Source organism: Anas platyrhynchos, chromosome 1, assembly GCF_047663525.1.
Source record: "Anas platyrhynchos isolate ZD024472 breed Pekin duck chromosome 1, IASCAAS_PekinDuck_T2T, whole genome shotgun sequence".
Classification (NCBI taxonomy): Eukaryota; Metazoa; Chordata; class Aves; order Anseriformes; family Anatidae; genus Anas; species Anas platyrhynchos.
Window position 1 is genome coordinate 52,050,121 of NC_092587.1, and position 19,001 is coordinate 52,069,121.

The window sequence follows — 19,001 nt, forward strand, 5'->3', positions numbered from 1 at the left end:
ATGCTAAGAAAAAAAAAAAAAAAAAAAAAAAAGAATCCCTATGATACGATTTATATGTAAACTATGGATATATTTCCCTGTGGCTTAACGTTTGGCATATAGAATATGGACCATACCTGTGACAAGGTGCTAAAACAAATTCATGGGATGCAGAGATATACTTAAAGTGTTCACTAGGGACTAGTGTTTAATATTTGGAATGTTCCTGGTAACATACACTAAAGATTCCTGATCAATACAATAAATAAGTGTAAGGGAAAGTAGAGAATGAAAGAAGAGAGAGAAAGAGAAAAAAGTAAGGACAATTTATTTCAAATTTTAGGAAGTCCTGTGCCTGAAGTGATAAGGAATAATCTTAATGAGGAAACAATACACCATTTTAATACTGTAGTCTGGTAATGAAGAAACAAATACATCAGAGATGAATGATGATTTGAATAAGCTTGCTTTTAGCTTATAGGCCAACACAAAATAATGCCTGCTTGAAAAAAAAGACAGGCAAATTGATCAAGCAATGAGAGAGAAAAAAAAAAGTCTAGACCTGTAATAAAGTACACACAATCCTAACTTCAATGCCAGAATGGATTGTTGAGACCTACCTTTGAATTTGTATTCAAATAGATTTCCTATTCACTAAGGATAGATTTCTTAATATGAAAGGCTGGAATGGGATGGAGTAGGATTTCAAGAAACAATCAACTTTTTCTCATTATCTTAAGATATCATCAGGTATACTAATATCCAATTCAAATAATGGAGCTTACATGCATATCAAATTTATCTGTACAGGCGTAAATAGAAGACAATGTCACTAACTGAAATGACCTATAATACAAAATAATGCAACACTGAGCTACATTCATTTAAATACCATGACACATTCAAAGTAACAATGTATCCATTAATTATGGGAGTCTAACACACAGAATTTTACACTGAACAGGATCAAACAGAAATACAATATGTGAGCAATTCAGACAAAGAAATACCCAAAGTAAAGACATGGTTATTAAGTGAGGTTAATTTTCCATTTTGGCCACTTAATTTCATTTATTTTACATTTACCATTTAGAATTAGAAGAGGAAATTAAAACAATATACAAAGATATATACAGTGTGCCTATGGTTCCCTACCTTTTTCCTCAATTACAATGGAATTTATTTATTTATTTATTTATTTATAGATTTGTCTATTATCAGTAAGAATTAGTCCATAAAGTTAGATATTTTGGGTTCCTTGGGAGTAATCACATCTGGAAATATTTTTTGCACATCTAGCAAAACCAATCCAAACTTATAAAGATACCTTCAAATTAACTGTGTGCTTTAAGCACATTTATGCTTTAGTATGACAAAGACACAGCCAACTTGTTGAAACCTTTTTAATACTTATCCATTTCAAGCCAAGAAGATGCTGGGAAGGAGGAAGATTTAAGACCCATAAATCTTAAACAAAAAACAGACACTTCAATATGTAAAACTCATGCACACTAAAGTAAAACTTTTAGTTGCCCACCCACCATCACTCAACAAATTTAGGCCAAAACTGTTAATAATGATATTCCAATCCATGAGGTTTTGACATATGGCAGCAGTCACCTTTCTTCTTTCCCACAGAAGCAGTGATACTGAAATTCCCCTCATAGGAGGAAAGCTATGAAAAATAAGAAAATCTTCACCTCTCCCTCTGTAGTTATTAACAAATTGAAATGGAGATGAAGTTATACATGGCAGATTAGTTTCTTTCCCTTTAAAGAAGGTATTATGCCAGTAGCACTTTTCAAATCCTTAATCACTCTGAGATTAACGGCAGGCCTGGAATATGTGTGGAAACCCTATCTATCTAAAACATACCATAATGCATGTAGCAGTTGCCTTTGGTAGGATCCAGCTGAATAGCCTTCACGAAGTACTTTTCTGCCTCACTCTTGCGTCCCTTAAAAAAAAAAAAAGGAGGGGGAAAAAGAGGAAAGATTATTTTAACAGTGTGTCACCATGGAGCCATCATGTGCAGTTACAATTTCCAAACTCCAGGCACTAGAGAAAAACAACTACTATTATCGCTACACTTAACCTAAGTAAATATGATTGCTTAAGTGTTAGAGCAAGTTTTGTGGTCAGCTACTTTACACTGCAGATCTCCAGACTGAGGAAGAAATGTGTCCAACATCATCAGTGTCCAAGAAGTAAGGAAATGGCAGAAGTATACTGCAAAAAAATATATTGTAAAGGGCTTGGAGCGAACATGGAACTCCATACTTTTCCGGACATGCATCAGCTAAAAGGGTAAAATCAGAAGGGAGGGTGGGAGGAAGTTTCAGTCATTCCCTTTGGAAAACAAACAAACAAACAAAACCACAAGAGGTGAAGGGGAAAAGTGTGCTTTGGTTCTATGAAATAACACTATATACACAGCCAATAATAAAGACACTGCAAATGAAGGAATAGAAATATAAAATACTTCTGATTTTAATGGGGCAAGTAAGACTTCATCAAAAGTCATTTCTGTTAATCCTAAAACGTAAGCAGAAAGGGTAACTTTTAGAGATGATGGTCAATGTGATGGCAAAGCAGTCAAAAAAAAAAAAAACAAAAAATAAATAAAAAAAAAAAAACAGAAAAGGTGTTTTTGTTTTGAAAAGAGAAGAGCAGGAATACTCTAAGCCACAGCTTTTCTTGTCACTGAAATTACCAAGCCACTGAAGTTGCACTATGGGGTACAAAGTGCCAGAGCAGAGCCATTAGTAGTGATTACGATTTTCATAAAATAAATAAATAAATAAATAAATAAGCATTAGTACTGGAGTAGCCTAGTCTGATACTCAAATGCAAATCAGCATTAGGTATTTGATAAGATACCTGTGACTTGTTTATCCCAGTCCCCATGAAATTAGTTGTTGTGTTTTGAATTATGAAATAGAAAGCCTCCAGAATAAAGAACAGTAAAGTTTAACCACGGTGGAAAAAAGGCGTTGCGGTGTGCACCTCTCAAGGTTGCCCTGATAGTTATTTCACAGATATAGGCTTTCTCATGTTTTGTGGTCTGGAAACAGACATTGAAAACATCCTGCACTATCCCACAACCTAACATAAGAATAGTAATGAGGTCTGTTCATGATTACAGCTGCTCCAGATTCTCAGTATTCCCCTCAAGGGGAATAAAAACAATTAAAAACAATTAAATAAAGAGAGAAAGAAGTTCTGCAGCACACCAAGAAGTATATCAAGACTAGGTTCTATCAAAACCAAAACAAATGGAAAATTTCCAAGAGAGCATCCTGGTTGACATACAAGCAGACTGAATCATTTACAGTATTGCAGTTTCATAATATGAAAGCTCATAGGCAATAAGAGTTTAACCTGATTATTTAGTAAACTTTGGTAAACCTTTATACCTTAGATACATAACTCCAAAGCTTCTGAAAACCAACTGGTGTAATTGCATGACAGAATATGCTATCCTTTTTTTCTTTTTTTTTCTTTTTCAGAAAAGAGTACCATATTACATATAGTCCAGACTAATTTTCCCTCATCTACAAGAGTAATAAAGACACATTTAAAGATTAAATACATTTTTTTAATTGCATACAACCATAGTTGAGAATAAAAAGTGAATGAAATCATCTCCAATTGAAAACATGGTAAATTTGGGTTAATATAAAATAATTATTCAAATTAAATTAATTGGGGTCAAGGTTTATAATTAAACACTTTTAACTCCAAGATTGGCATTCTTACTCTGGCAAGAGGTACCATGACACATGTAAACCCAGACTTGAGGCTCCAAAATGACAAGCACCAAGCATATGTATCCGTAATTCTGGCAGAGTTAACATTTACACATTTTGCATCGTTGTTTTGTTCTTGCTGTTGTTTAAACAAACAAACACCATTAATTTTAGCTGGTTGCACTCTGTCTCTGCGTCTATTTCTAGAACATAAAAGGACAATTCATTGAATACAGTCACAAAATATGTAGCTTCTGCCTACAGAACTTTGAGGCCCCAAACATTTGTCAGACATGATTAATTTTCATTTACTAGGAAAACCAAAAAAACATGACTGCTCTACTCTTTTTGGCACTTTCCAAATGGCATACTGCACTCAAGTTCAGGCCTGTCAGGAGACCTGAAGTACATAATGATGACAGGTGCCAGTATACATAGCATCAAAAGAAAGACTGTGCTATTAACAGGCCCAAATACTCATTAACAGGAAAAGGGGGAGGGGGGAAAATCTTACATTATGTCACCCAGGACATGAAATAATCTGACTACAAATGATCAGCACAGCTCCATTTGTTCATGTTGACCATCATTTTTATTCCATATTTATTAAAAAACAAACAAACAAACAAAAAACGTTTTCTGCAGAATGGCATTCTGAGGAAGCTTCTAACATACCATCTAATGTGTCCTCTTTGGTGCCATCTGGCTGCTGCTAAAATGTCAGTACCTCAGCATAGATTTAATATGCTGTATGGTTGTGTCAAATGATATGAAATCCAATTATTTGACAGAATCAGGCTATTTTACAATTAAACTTTAGCATATGTATATTTTTTTCAACTATCCAATATACACGTAAACTACCATAACAGAATGTTGGCATTGTGTAGTTACAGTTAGATGACAATCCTGTCATTGTCCCTTCCCATCATATGTAAAACAAAACACATAGCATGAGGGGGGAAAAAAAATCTAGTTTTTAAAGAAAATCCACAAAAATTGTTTAAACTGCTGAAAAGTACCTTAGTGCAGTCTTAGTGCAGGAAGGCATTTTGTGTGCATGTTCACCATTATGTATATTGATCCATACAGATGCATGTATTGAGAAACACTGAAAACCTCCCAATTTCTAGCAGCAGGTTGTATATGCACAACCACATGCTTTGGCAACTTTACAAAGCAAAAAATATAAGTTTACAATTGCATACTAGCAGACTTATTTGAAGGAAAAAAAGTTATTCCTAAGATTTTAATAGAAGGACTTGATGGCTCTGAGGATTAATAATGGGATACAGAATACCTTTCACCTGTTGGTCACCAGTTCACATCCAGTCCAGGTCAATAGCTAATGAAAAGGTGCTATCTGATAGCTACTGGTTTGCTCAGGAGAAATAAGTGGGTGGTCCTAGCCCAAACCCTAATGGAGATCCTCTTCACAAAAGCACTGGTATATTTATGGCTTCTCAGTGCACTGAGACATAATGATACAGAAACATAAAACAATGAATGGCAATCTCGTTGCTGAGGAAAAAATCCATAATGAAGACAGTTCAATAATCAATTTGGAAGACTGCGCTGACACTCTCCTTATCAGACCTGGACCTTACCCTATAATGAAGAAAAACTTTCAGCAGTTTTCCATTAATAAAGAAGACTTCATTCTTTTTCCTGGGCCTAAATAAACAAGAATTGCCAGTGATTACCACCTTCCAGAAATTAAACGTAAAGAAGTAAATTTAACTGACACATGACTCTTATGACCTAGCATGCCAGTTGCCCTGGCTTTCAGAAAGATCCTGTTCTTCACAAATAATGCAGACTTCAAATCAGAATGGCTGGTTGCTTGCAGTTTCGGCAGGGAAACAGTTAAATGGTTAAATATAAATTCAGGAGGTTGATTTTTAAGACACCTGTTCTTTGTAGAAGTTGACTGCAAGGGGTTTTGCTTCCTTGGTTGCTTCTTCCCTAGAGACAAGACAATGGGTCTGACCTTACTAATATGGTCAGACATTTGGTTAACCAGTCTTTCCTACAAAAGACGTATGATTACCATGACAAAAGAAAGAAAGCTAGCTAATGACAGCTGACAGATAAGTAAAATACCCTGCATTTATCCTTAAAACATTTAAACAATGAGGACAAATCTACTGTTTTCAATACTCCCCCCAATTTTCCCCTCCCTGTGCCGGCAGACTGTGCCAAATTCATGTTGAGGCAGCTGGTGCGCTTCAGGCTGCTGGAGGCCCAAGGACCCTGAGATGCTAATAAAATTGGAAAAGACTAATACAGCTGAGCAGCTCTGAATAACTCTCTTGTGTAAACTATGATGACACAGTGGCTACCAGCAAGGTGGTTCAACTAGTTAGGTGGTCTCTGCAATTTAAACCAATTTCATATTTTGTAAATAGTAGTCGTTCTCCAAATGCACAAGGGTTTAATCAGAAGAACAGAAACTTCACTCCTCGATATAGTTTCACCATCTTTAACTACATCACTAATGCAATTGACTGTCATTCCCCAAATCTGCTCAATTTTTTTTTTTGTCAAGCATTCATTTTTTTTAATAAAAACAACTGAATTATGGAAAGATTTCTTAATAGAAGATTGATTAAAATACATACACTGAATGCAGGAAAAAAAAAAAAGCAATCATTTCAGATATTTCCTTTTTCCCCGTGAGGATATTCCCCTTCAGTAACAGCGAGCATGCTAGGAGAGAAAATATGTCTGAACTGAACCTGTGGCTTCATTTCAGGTTTCTTTAAATTATTGCAGACCTGTTTCATAAACATTTCCTTTTGCCTTATAAAACATGTCACAGAACAGTAAAAACACAATTTACATGGTGTATAACTGAGTAAATTAGCAATAAACTTTTCAAAAGTTTTAGTTAGTTACATCTTACAATAAGGTCACTGACATTGACAAGATCTCCATCCCTCCTCTAACTTAATACTTACAAAATTAATGTAATATCTACTACTAAAGCATCTAAATCAGCAGATTCTTCTTTTTCCTTATTTTTCTGTTTCTACAACTCTTTTTATTCTGAATTAGAACATGAATGCCTTGCACTACAATTTGTATGTCAAATGCTAATCCCACTTAAGTACATGGGATTTGCCTTATTCACATCAAAGGTCCAAAATTTATCTCAGTATCTATACTTCCTGTGCAGCAGAGACAAATCTTATCACTTCTTTACAATAATAAAATAAAAACAATGAAACACAGCAAAGAAGCAATGACTTCTAAAAGTTAATATCTGGTCCAGAAAAACACATGTACGTGAGGCAAGATTTGCAATGAGTAGTAGTACATGTTATTATAAAAACAGACAGTTGTAAGAGGGTAAAGTTTACAGTCATCCTAAGCCCTTCTTTCAGCATTGCCCAACTAATACCAGTGTGTTTTTACCTACCTTTTCCATGCCACCTTTTCAAAGAAAGTTTTCCTCCCCTGTATCCTTAGATAAGCACAGTAAGAAATTACCAGCACTGATACTCTGAAGTTCTGGCTCTCTAGTAACTTCAAGAATGGGAGAATATTTTATCTGTTTCTTGTAATATATTAATCTCAGTGTATAGGAGCAATAAATTAATTACTTTGGAAGACATCAGGGGATAAATCCGTAACTACTAACATACGATATTCACCATATGCAAATGTTTACCTCACAGTAAAGATGAAACAACTTTCTTAGTTATTGTCCAGTATGACACATTCACGTATTCTTGACCCTGATGTTATGACTGATGCTGTCCTCCCCAGACATTTCACTGGACCAGGGTCCTCACACAGGCAAGTCTGAATACCACTAATGTAATCCAGTGGGTTACTTTGAGAAATAAGCCTTCACAGGATCAATACAATACAATATCTTGATTTAGTTTAATCCTCTATTTGCACATTAGGCGGAAGTGGTGCACTTCCATCTAGATGCATCACCCCAGTGCTCCTTTAACCACTGGTGTAATTCTGTTGATTAAAAACCCGTCTACTAGCCTGACTCAGTTTCTACTAAAGTCAGTGGAATTCTTCTATGAGCCAAGGGTATTTTAGAAAATATTAAGATAAAGTGGGTTCTTGAGTCTACATCTATGGGGATAATTAATGGCACGATAACCAGAGAGCTGAGATTTAAGCACTGCCCATTGACTTTGGTTGGAATCAACTGGAGCTTAAGCGTTTTTGAATGTGACATCACTGCTTACATACAGATTTAGGAATCTAAAGCACAGCTCATAACTTTACTGGCTCAGGGCATGATTCAGAGTATATTAAGGTGATATTTTCTTCAAGTAAAGCAGTATGTATCTGATTAAGAACTAATATATTAGAGCTATTTCCCATCCATTTTCTTGTTTTATGGGTCTCATATCACAAAAAGCATTCTCATTTTACTAAAGCATTCAATATGGTATAGAAAAGAAATACAGGCAGAGGGTTTTTTTTGTTTTGTTTTGTTTTTTTCCTTGAAGTGTTTTTTTGTTTTTTAATATATACCCATTTTTTAGTCTTTTTTTGGGGGAGGGGCAACTTGGAAGTCTAAAACCTATTTACTTCATTTTAAATCACGATTAACACTCATGAAGATTGTGTGCAATCTTAAATAAACCTTTACAATTTTTCATTCCATACCATCTGATTTATTTACTGTCTAGACCTATATTGAAACATTCGCCTTGGTCATTAAGCTTTGGATAATTTTGTTTTAAGAATATGTAATGAAATGTTAAGTAAATTTTAGGCACTTTCCTTTCCATTCAGTCTTAAGCCACATTTTATATTTTCTGATAAAATCGTGTATTAATATCTCCTCATATTTCACTAGCCAGTCAGCAGAATATAAATTCACTATCTCCAGATACTGTTTTCACTGAGTCCTATGAATTTCTTCTATGGTAAATTTGGCTTATATCTTGCATTTTTCTATGATTACTGACAAAATTACTACACACAGAGTAATAACAGGTGACTGGCAGCTACATTCAACCATGTAACAAAACAAAAAGATCTCTCTCTTTAATGGAAGCAGTTCATCCTGTGTCATTGATGTTTTCTGTAATAAGCTTTAAATTTATGTTGAGTAAAGTGAGAAGTTTAGGGCTCCCCTTTTCCTGTCTGCAGGAAGTTAGAAACAAGATACAGAAGATGAGATCCCTGAAGGAGGTTAGTTAGGGGTTACGTGCCTGAATACCTGCATCAGAGTAATTTACCAACCAGTAAGATGGAGATTTTCTATTTAAATGAAAATACTCAATTTTACAATTAGTTCTGTTACACTTGGCATGCAGCCAAATATATATCCTAAGGGGACTGAAAAGTATATCTATGGATGCAATTTTTATGGCATGCAGCTAATCTCAGAAGAAATACAAGCTCAATAGATGTCATTTATTGAGATTTCTGGAGTTTGGAAATCCTGACATTCAGCCTGGAGGTGTTAATGCTCCAGATGCACCAGATAACCATACTTAATAAATAATAAATAAATAAATTGGGCTTATGGTTCTGAAGTCAATAAACATGACTTTCCACATTGAAGAGACTCGACCCCATCCCCTACAAACAAATTGCTTGTAAACTGAAAACAAAAACAACTTCTGACATTTTGCAAATTTCATAACTAAATCCAAACCTTATGTTTGGATCAGTTTTAACCCCCAAGGAATTTAAAGTGGCAAGAAAAATTACAGTGTCTGTGTCAGACTCAAAGACAAACTGAACACAGAACAGAGAACTGGATGTTTCTTGGCTCAACTGGATTTCTTATGGAGGGTCTACTGAAGTATTCAGTGTCATTTGTACTTTGTTATTTTGGGTGTTTAAGTGAAATACACAATTTTCATTATTAAAAAAAAAAAGAAAAAATAATATAAAAAAGTCTTCCTAGATACAGTACTAACATCCAGGGCATTTAGCCTCCCAAGATGAAACATCTAACAGCTTTGCTCATCTAATCAGATGACCCACCCATTCAGAAAAAGCATTTTCATAGTTTTCAGATTTTTGTATGTGTAGTATATATATAGTATGTATGTAGTATGTATGTATCTATCTATTTATCATTCCCAAAATAAATATCATTAAAAATATATATTTTGTTGTTTTAAAGTTATTAATTCTTAAAAGAAGGGTTAAACTGTTCTAGGAAATCTTACCTACGTTTAACATATAGCTTTTCAATTGCTAACTCAGAAGAGAACTGACTCTTCTGACTTCATGGCTGTACTACTTTGCCCATGCTTCCTTCCAATTGGCGTAAGTTGATAGCAATTGGTAGCAATTGAACAGTGAAATAAAAAGCGACAATATAACAGAGCTATCCAAATGCAAATTTGCTTTCTGTGTTGGAACACAATAAGCAAATAATTACAGAAACAGAATCTGTTGAATTAGTCTAATCTCTATTGCACTATGTTCCCCTTTGCCTGTGCTGTCCCATGTCTTTCTGTTCTTCCTACCTTCCATTTCCTTCTGTGCTGTCACTTATTTATATTTATTTTGAGATGACTTTCAAGGACTACACCAATTACTGAATGTAGTAGGGTACTTGACAGTAGCACTCTGAGTAATTTATCAACTAACCAACAATGGCAGCATAGCTTTTTGGCCTTCTGTTTGTCTGGAAAATAAGCAACAAACACCTGTGGGCAAAAATCGGGCCACCCACTGAGGAGTGAATATTCTGAACCTTAAAAAATTTATTTAACTTCAGTGTCAATACCAGAATGGCACAATCCTGTTTCTTTTATTTTAATCCAAAACACTGACACTATCTGTCTATGTCCTCCTTTCTCACCATCACCCTTTGGAGAAAATGTTTTAAAATAAAATATTTTAGATTTTAGGGAACATTCTAGGGTGATTATTACTGAATTTAATATGGTTTGGAGCTGTAACACAGAAATTTTACAAGGCAAAGTAAATTTTTTTATAGCACTTTGGGTGATTTTCCAAGACAGTAAAAAACAGGAGATTAACAGCACTGTGTGGAGCCATGTAAAATGCAAGAAACACTGTGCATTTTTTTTCCAAAGGAATAGAGTAAAGCCTGTAATTCCTATATGCAAAATGATAAATGTTACAATATGGGGCTGCCCTAAATACATTACAGGCACTGCAATTACAGGCATTGCTGCAAGCTGTGAGGGGTGGTTTGTGGGCTCAACTTCACTCATAACAGATGAAACAAATCTTCAAACCAAATTTATCTATAATTGAAATAAAGCTTCTCAGACTTGAGTGCTACTACAACAGCCATCCATGGCCTGATGGCAGAGGCCAGACATGAGAAGGGAGGGCTTCTCAGTCTTCTCTCTAAGAGGAGATTAAAGTGACAGGAGAAAAGAAAATTATAAAAACCTTACTTATGCATGATTTTTATTTTACGTTTTTAGATGATAGCCAACCCTTTTTCTTCTGGAAGGTCTGTTCATAAAATGGAAAATAAATTACAGCTTATGCTCAAGGCCTCACCTGGCACTGTCATTCTGACAGACTTGTTTTTATCTTAGAACTGGGAGTCTTGCAATTTTAAATACTTTACAAAAATTATGTTTTTCTTTGTGATACAGCAATAAATTAGCTAAGCAAGGGATGAGGCTCAGGTTCTGTGACTCTAGACTCACGTACTACAAGTAGACGGGCCAGGTGAACTAGCATGTCCCTCTGACAAATTTATCGTGTAATTTATTCAGTGTAACAGATTAAAGACATGAAAAAACATTGGAAATATAAAATGCTAAAAGCACTGAAGTAAGTCCTAAAGAGCCACATATTTCTGAAAAATAAACAATAACAAAAGCATCAACTTAAGCCACAGACATCTGTCTGTTTTTCTGTTATTCTACTAGCTGAGCTACTAATCATGCTTTCTAACGTCTCATTTTTTGCTGTTCTAATATATTATCAGGAAAATTGTAGACTAGTAATCTTTAATCTTTAGATATGAACATATAGCATTATCCAATATATGGGTTATGAAATACTTGTGACTTATGGAACTGTAAATTCATTAGTCATTCCTTTAGAACCTTAATTTGGTCTCTTTTTTCTGCAGATACAGCAGCACATCAAAGTCCACCTGGCATTTCTTGTATGACAAAAAGCTATCAAGACAAAACACAAGTATCTGCATTAAAAAAAAAAAACAAACAAAAACTACAACAAAACGTTAAAAATATTTTATCATTAGTAAAACTTAAAAAATATTTTATCATTAGTAAATAATTGACACAAAAGTTTCTATTGCATACAAATATGCACTATGCATGCGTATATGCCATTTAGGTGTTTCAGTTATCAATGACAAACTAACATACAGTTTTCTGTGTGTGTGTGGTTTGTTCTTGTGTGTGTGTTTTGCTTTGTGTTTATACTATTGATATTAAAATGTAAATTAAAGTTATTACAAGCTTAACAGTGTATTTTGAGTTTTAAGGATGTATATTTACTGTTATTCAGAAAGTAAATTTAACTGAGAATAATTTTGTGAAGAAATGTCACATTGAGCATTTGAAATTATGTTGCTGGACCCAATGTTGTCCTCAGCAAGTTTTCAGGGATGGTGAAGGGAAGTTTGTTTTATTTGGATTTTTATTTCACTTTTTCCTTTTATTGGGTTTCCTTGGTTTTGCATCATTCCATATTTCCAGGTATACACATGCAAAAATTTATGTAGCCTTTAGAGAAGAAAACATTTTTTCAGGTTTGTCTAATAAACTGTTAGAAATTGGACTTGTAGCACCCTATATTCTCAATTTTCCCATAATTCTAACCTAAAAAAAAATGTTTCAATAATTTCCCTGTTTTTGAATAAGTACATTTTGTACTATTCATTAAATTATTTCTAGAAGTAAGCAAGCTTATTAACACTCTCAGAGGTTTTGTGTTGTTCATCTCTGTGGAAGAGAATGTTGAACAGAAATAACTTTATGTTTTCTTATGAAGACTTTTCACACTAGATACAAGTTTATTAATGAAATCATCTACAAATTATGTGCATTTATATTGAGCATATAAAAAAATATGAGAATTAGCACAAGTAAAATTAAATAGCATAGAATATGTTTTTGTTTGCTACTGTTCAACTCATCTCTTATAAAATGCAAGTTTAAAATTTAAATTGCCCTTCGGAACAGTAGCAACATTAGCTAAATGCAGATGGATAGAGATGATGACATGAATTAATATCTGTCACTCACAGCATGATTGCAATCATTTTATCACGGTGGATGAATTGTGAATTACTTTTTTTAGAGCTTAGAAAAGGTAACCCATTCCAGTACAACCTAATTCTCCTTTAAAATCTCTTTTCAATATAAGAGAATAATAGTCTTTAATATTAAACATGTCTGTACAAGGGCCTTGACTCAGAATAATGCATTTTAGTAAACTAGAATAAGCTTCAGCATAAAAACAAAGATAGCTACATAGAATCATAGAACAATTCATGCTGGAAAAAACTTAAGATATCATCCTGTCCAATTTCCTACTCAAAGTAGACTTAATATTCTATTTAGACCAGATTGTTCATGTGGTGTGGTTATTGTTCAAGTTGGAAATAAATGTATAGATAACATATATTTTTTCCATTGCTAAGCTACTAAACTCATGCAGAATACTGTGTCTTTATTTTAAGTGTGCTGGAAAACATATTATTAAAAGAAAAAAAAAAAAAAGAAAAAAGGACATGGATAGGTAATCATGAATTCAGAAAAGATGCTTTTTTATGTCCAGAGATTCTAGTTTGTGTTTGACAGAACCAAGGCCAGACAACATGAATAAAATAATGGTTTACACTCTAGAATGTTCTTTTTCTGTGTCTCTGTCTATGAAACTGACAAGTTTTTGCTGGAAGTTGGGAAATGATAGCCTGCTATAATGAGCAAGCTGTTTTCCAGTCTACACACTGGTTATAGGTCAGCCTCACATTTCCTCATTGGAAGGAAAAACAAAACAAAACAAAACAAAACAAAACAAACAAACAAACAAACAAAAAGCACACATAAGGTACAAGAAGCTGGTGCAGGTATCTAGATTAGCACTAAGGCAATAAATTCTTTGTGTCATGAAGTAAGCATTAATACTGGCAACAGACTTAAGGGGACAAAAAGGGGTTGAAATTACGCCACTTTATCACTTTATTGGAATGTAAGTCAGGAAGTAAAACATAGCCAAATTTGTGAACTTTACAGGTTAGATTTTACTGCCTCTTTTTTTTTCTCTCTCTTTTTTTTTTTCAATAGTACAATAATACAATTGCCTTTGGCTGAGACTTGGGAACTTGTCTGAAATTCTGCTCCTCTTGCCCCCCCAATCCCTCAACTTCACAGAAAGAGAAGAATTTTCTATCTATATTAGCACCTACTCCTACCCTTCACTTTATCAACAGTCTCACATTTCTCTCCTGGGAAAGACACAGAGAAGTGTTATCAATAGTTTTGTCTCATTACTTGCATTCAGACAAAGGACTGCAAAAAGTCTGAAGGTTTAATTCCAAAATGCATATGACAGATGAAGGGAAACAAGCCTCTAAAACACCTCTCCTCTAACATCTGAAAACTTAGTGAAGTAGACTTTTCTCCCTCATAAATACACTGGCTGTGTATAAATGACCATGAGCCTAGGTAGCAAAGTTAAATGGAAGAATAAATCACCGTGGTACCTCATGATCAATATGGACTGAAACAACTACGCCAAAGGGAGTAGTTCTAGAGCTACTGAATCCCAGGAAAGTCTGTGCAGTCTTGCAGGAAGGATGTCATTTATAGCAATCATATATTTGTGATGGGAACTAATACTAGTACAGGCTAGAAACTAGAAACTAGTCAAAATGCATTTAATGTGAATCATTGAGCAGATGGTAGACTGCAAAACTTATTAGGGATAAGTGACCAACACAGAGATAAAAATTTGTATTATACTGCAAAATCTCTCCATCATCCAATTTTTTATTGAATGTCTTTTCAGACTTTGTTACTAAAAGAACCAAATAAATGAATTTGAATACAAAAAAGACAAAATAACATTTTTATCATGAATGAAATATCCACCTGTGAAATTTCCCACTATCTCTAATTATGTTGTCATCAATGTGTTTTCTTGCATTTATGAAAATGTCACTACAGGCAAGAAGGACATCAGCGCTGCATTTTCAGCTTATGCTTCTGTTATTAGAATAGACATGAGCCCTATCTGTACGTGTTGCCCTGAATATCAGAAGAAGTGGCAGAAATATAAGAAAAAAAGTGTCAAGAGATGATAATAAACAGGTGTGATGGGAACAGACTACAATTATGGCAAAGGGTGAGTACAGAATAGCAAGAATGCATTGGGAAAGGACAGGCAGAGTACTTTATTGGCCTAACATGGTAAAGGATTCAGTCTTCAAAGCTGTATATAACTCCTGTCCTTTTTGCTAATGGGACACATTCTTCTACAAGCATAGTTAAGATCCTCAAGGCAAAATCCACCTCATATGTATCTTGTGTTTATATCCCTGAAGAAAAGCAAACAGTTCAATTCTAATATAAGGATTTGTGTACATTATTCATCACGTCCTCTCCAAAGCTGGAGTATGTCACTGATAGTTAATCCTATAACTGAACATTCACAGTGAGGGGACAAAACCCAGAATTTCTTTTTAGTGGCTCACAGTGTCTGTAAGGAGTTACTGGATTTAGCAGTTTTGTTATTTTGAAGAAAATTAAGAGACTTTTTTTTCCCTGAGCAACTGCAAGACCTTCCTTATCAGGCTTGTATTTCACATACACAGAAGTCCAGGAAATGAACAAAACTAACCATGGTGTACAAAGGGTAGGGAAAGAAAGGGGGGGAGGGGAGGGAAGGAAAAACTAAAGGGATTTTAATTGAGAAATCTCTTCCTTTCCCCACAGCAATTCTAACAAATAGGAATTTCTGTGTCAAAGATCTAAGAAGAAGCCAATAATACTGTCTTTTTGATACTATTCTTAGGTGCAAGATATGAAGATATCTGCTGGAAAAACAAGGTAATTTAGGTAATTCTGCTGTGTAACCTACTTACAGTTCTATTCCAGAGGAAGGTAATCAGTGAGTAAATGCATTTGTGAATATCTGAAAATTTTAACGGGAACTGGAAATTTTGATAAAACAATGTTTTTCCAGAGACCGAATCTGAAAGGGAGTGGGAATATAACACTAACAGCTTGACTTCTAGCACACGTTAAAACCTCTCATCAAGAGAGCTTTTATAAAACTATTTAATATTAAATGATAAGACTGAACAATTTTTAATTCTTTCTGTTTATGTTACCTGTTGCTCAGATAGAGGCTTTCTGTTCTAATCTCTCCCTCTTTTGCAAATTTAGATACTTTTAGCAGCAAAGGATCTGCTGAAATTAATTTTGAACTGTTTTTCTTAACTTGATCTCTACCCTCTTTCCAAGGACATATTTTGCTTAAATATTGGACAGGACATAAACAAGGTCAGAGTAAAAGCTCATAGCTGGTGAAAAGTTGAGTGAAAAGTTGATTCAGGCTGAGGCACGCTGATTGAAAAGCCATACAAAGGCGTATCAGTAGAGTGCAGAAAGGATATATGAAACCATTGGGGCGAACAATGAAAGCAAATGTGGAAGAAACAGACAGGAAAGAGGATACTGTCAGAAAAAAAATAATAGGAAAGAAGTGAAAGGTGGTTTTAAAACAGAGCTATTTTAGTGAATAGAACAGAAAACCCTTTTCATCTTCAAAATGTGTGAAAATCGAGGAGGGACTGGCACTCTGCTGTAACTATCATGGGGCTAGTCTAGCTGGAGCTGAAAGTTCCTCCTTACTGAAAAGGCAGAGTAAATTTTGAAAAAATGAAAAAGTCCAACTCTTCTGATTTGCTAGAAGTAACTTTTACACAGGAGTTGATTATTTCCATTTTGCATGCTCAAAGAGATACTTCTAAAGAAGTGTAAATTCAAAGCATGAGACATAATTTGCAAAGTACAGGACACCCCTAGCTCTGCCACGGGTTTTTACCCTGGGTCAAACACTAGATACCTTTTTTGTATTTATTTTATACTTGTGACCTAACTACTGATAAAGAAGGACCTTTTACCTAAATATTATACAGTTTCAGTGCTCTAACTATTGTTTTATTCCAGTACAGAGAAGGTGATATTTCAGGCATGGGTACAATGTTTCACAAAAGAAAAAGCACACACTATCAAATTCTTTCCTTAGCAAGCACAGCTGGAACACTGCAATCAGAAATTTTCAGGCCAAAGTCTTCCCATCCCTTCACCTTACCTACTGAAAAGGCCTGGGACCAACTCCCAGCAGTGCTGATTAACTCACCGTCAGGGCCAGCAGTTTCCCATAGGTGAGATGTGCTGGAATATGGTCGCTCTTGGATCGCAATGACTCCACATACCAGTGCTCCGCTTCTGGCAGCCGGCTCATTCTCATATAGGCTTCTCCTATAGGGCGAAACACACGCTAGTGAGAATGCCACCGAATTTTCAAGATTTTTACATATTTATTATATCATTTATAATTTTCTATTTATTAAATGGGCAGAGATCTTGGAAAGGGTGAAGTGCTTTGAACACCTGCAATGAAAAAATAATAGTAAATAGCCTTACAGACACTTGAGTGAGGAGATTCTGAGTTATGGCCTTGTTAGGGCTGAAAGAGCATGGTTTAGATGAAAGGCTTGTTGGAACAGAATTGCAAGAGAGAGCTCCAGCTGTGAAGTTTCAGCCAGAAGTCTCCAAGGAACAGAATTTTTATCACATCTACTATAGAAAAGTTACTTCTTTTTCATCAGTCTACATTGCACAGCATGGAGCAGAAGGAAGAATACAAAATGAGTTTACATTTAACCATAACACACCAAGAACCTAGATCTAAAAAACAAAATAAAACAAAACAAAACAAAACACAAAAAAAACTAGTCAAGGTTAAGAAAACAGTCCTGGAAGACTGGTGGGACAGCAAAACAAAAACGCCTATAATCTCTGAAGATAGTTAAATACGCTTATCTGGAACAACTAGATTAAATTAGAATACAGCATCCATAATTTTAAAATTGCTAGTCTTAGGAAGTTACGTATGAAATGACTAAAATTATACTTTTTTTCAAAGTAAAACCCCTTAATGTAAGAGGCTGAGGAAGGCAATGTTGAAGAATGTGCTGTCAGAAACCACACTGTGGTACAGATAATTGTAGGCTTTAAGTTTCTGAGAAAGGACTTCTCATGCTGAGAAAGAAAAGCTCTATCTCCAAGAAATAACATGATCAAATTTCTCAAAGATTGGAAGTAAGCAGTATCAACAAGTAGGTAGTGGTGAAGAATAGCTGCTTTCAGATTAATACCCAGCACTGACACAGCTCTTTTGCAAGGGCTCTAGATGTAAATATGCCCCTGCCCAAGTGAAGGACTGACAAAGCCTGCAGCAGTCAGGATTTTACCATCTCACGAGATGATTCGTACCAAATAATTTTTCCCCAGAATTTTTTATACTTTCTGTTCAAGCTTGAGCCCAACTATTACACCTCCAAAACTCAGAGAAAAAGGTACCACCAACCTGCTCAAAGAGACAAAATAGAAAAACCTCTTACCATGTGAGCTAGTACTTTTTTTTTTTTTTAACAGAGGCTAGAGAAGGTTTTCTTGATGAAAGAAATTTGGACAGTTAGATTTTGTTCTTTGTTTGTTTCCTACTTTTGTCACCAGACACTTGGCAAAATGTGGCATAGAATTTTGAGTTTCAGGAATTAGCATAATGTAGAGTAGGAAGTCATACTGTCCAAGGCTAAGGGAAGTCAACGTGAATTTTACCAGAAATTAGAGTTATTTCAAAAAGGGACACAAGCCTATTAAGTTAGCAAACCAGGATTTCTAATTCAATTGTTTAAATAGTATTCTGTACTTGCATTGGTCTTGGATATCTGATTAAATACACATAAGGAACTGATGTTTCAGTCCCAGCAGTACCCAAGTGATTCTATCAAAAAAATTCTATTTAAAACAAAAACAAAGAAAGAAAGAAACAACAACAACAAGCCACCACCACCAAAATAACTAAAAAAAAAAACAACAAACAAACAACCTACCAAACCAAAAAAAAAACAAGCCAAATCAAAACAAACCAAAAATAAAAGCAGGAAAAAACACATGAACACCCATGATCAAATTCATCGTGTAATTTTTTTTCCACTATATTGGCACTAACAAATAAGTAGCATAACATTATATTTTATTATGTGCAAAACAAAGTCATGAAGTCAAG

General features: G+C 34.7%; 1 protein-coding gene across 3 annotated transcripts in view; it reads right to left on the reverse strand.

The window, feature by feature from the left end:
• The window catches only part of TMTC2 (transmembrane O-mannosyltransferase targeting cadherins 2), a 255,856-nt gene that overhangs the window by 42,530 nt on the left and 194,325 nt on the right, over positions 1 to 19,001 (reverse strand). For all 3 annotated transcript variants that reach the window (XM_027451370.3, XM_072037090.1, XM_072037087.1), the window contains exons 8-9: positions 17,064 to 17,185; positions 1,855 to 1,936 (exon numbers count right to left, since the gene is read on the reverse strand). In XM_027451370.3, coding sequence (XP_027307171.1) covers positions 1,855 to 1,936; positions 17,064 to 17,185 — 204 coding nt within the window. The remainder of the gene's footprint in view (positions 1 to 1,854; positions 1,937 to 17,063; positions 17,186 to 19,001) is intronic.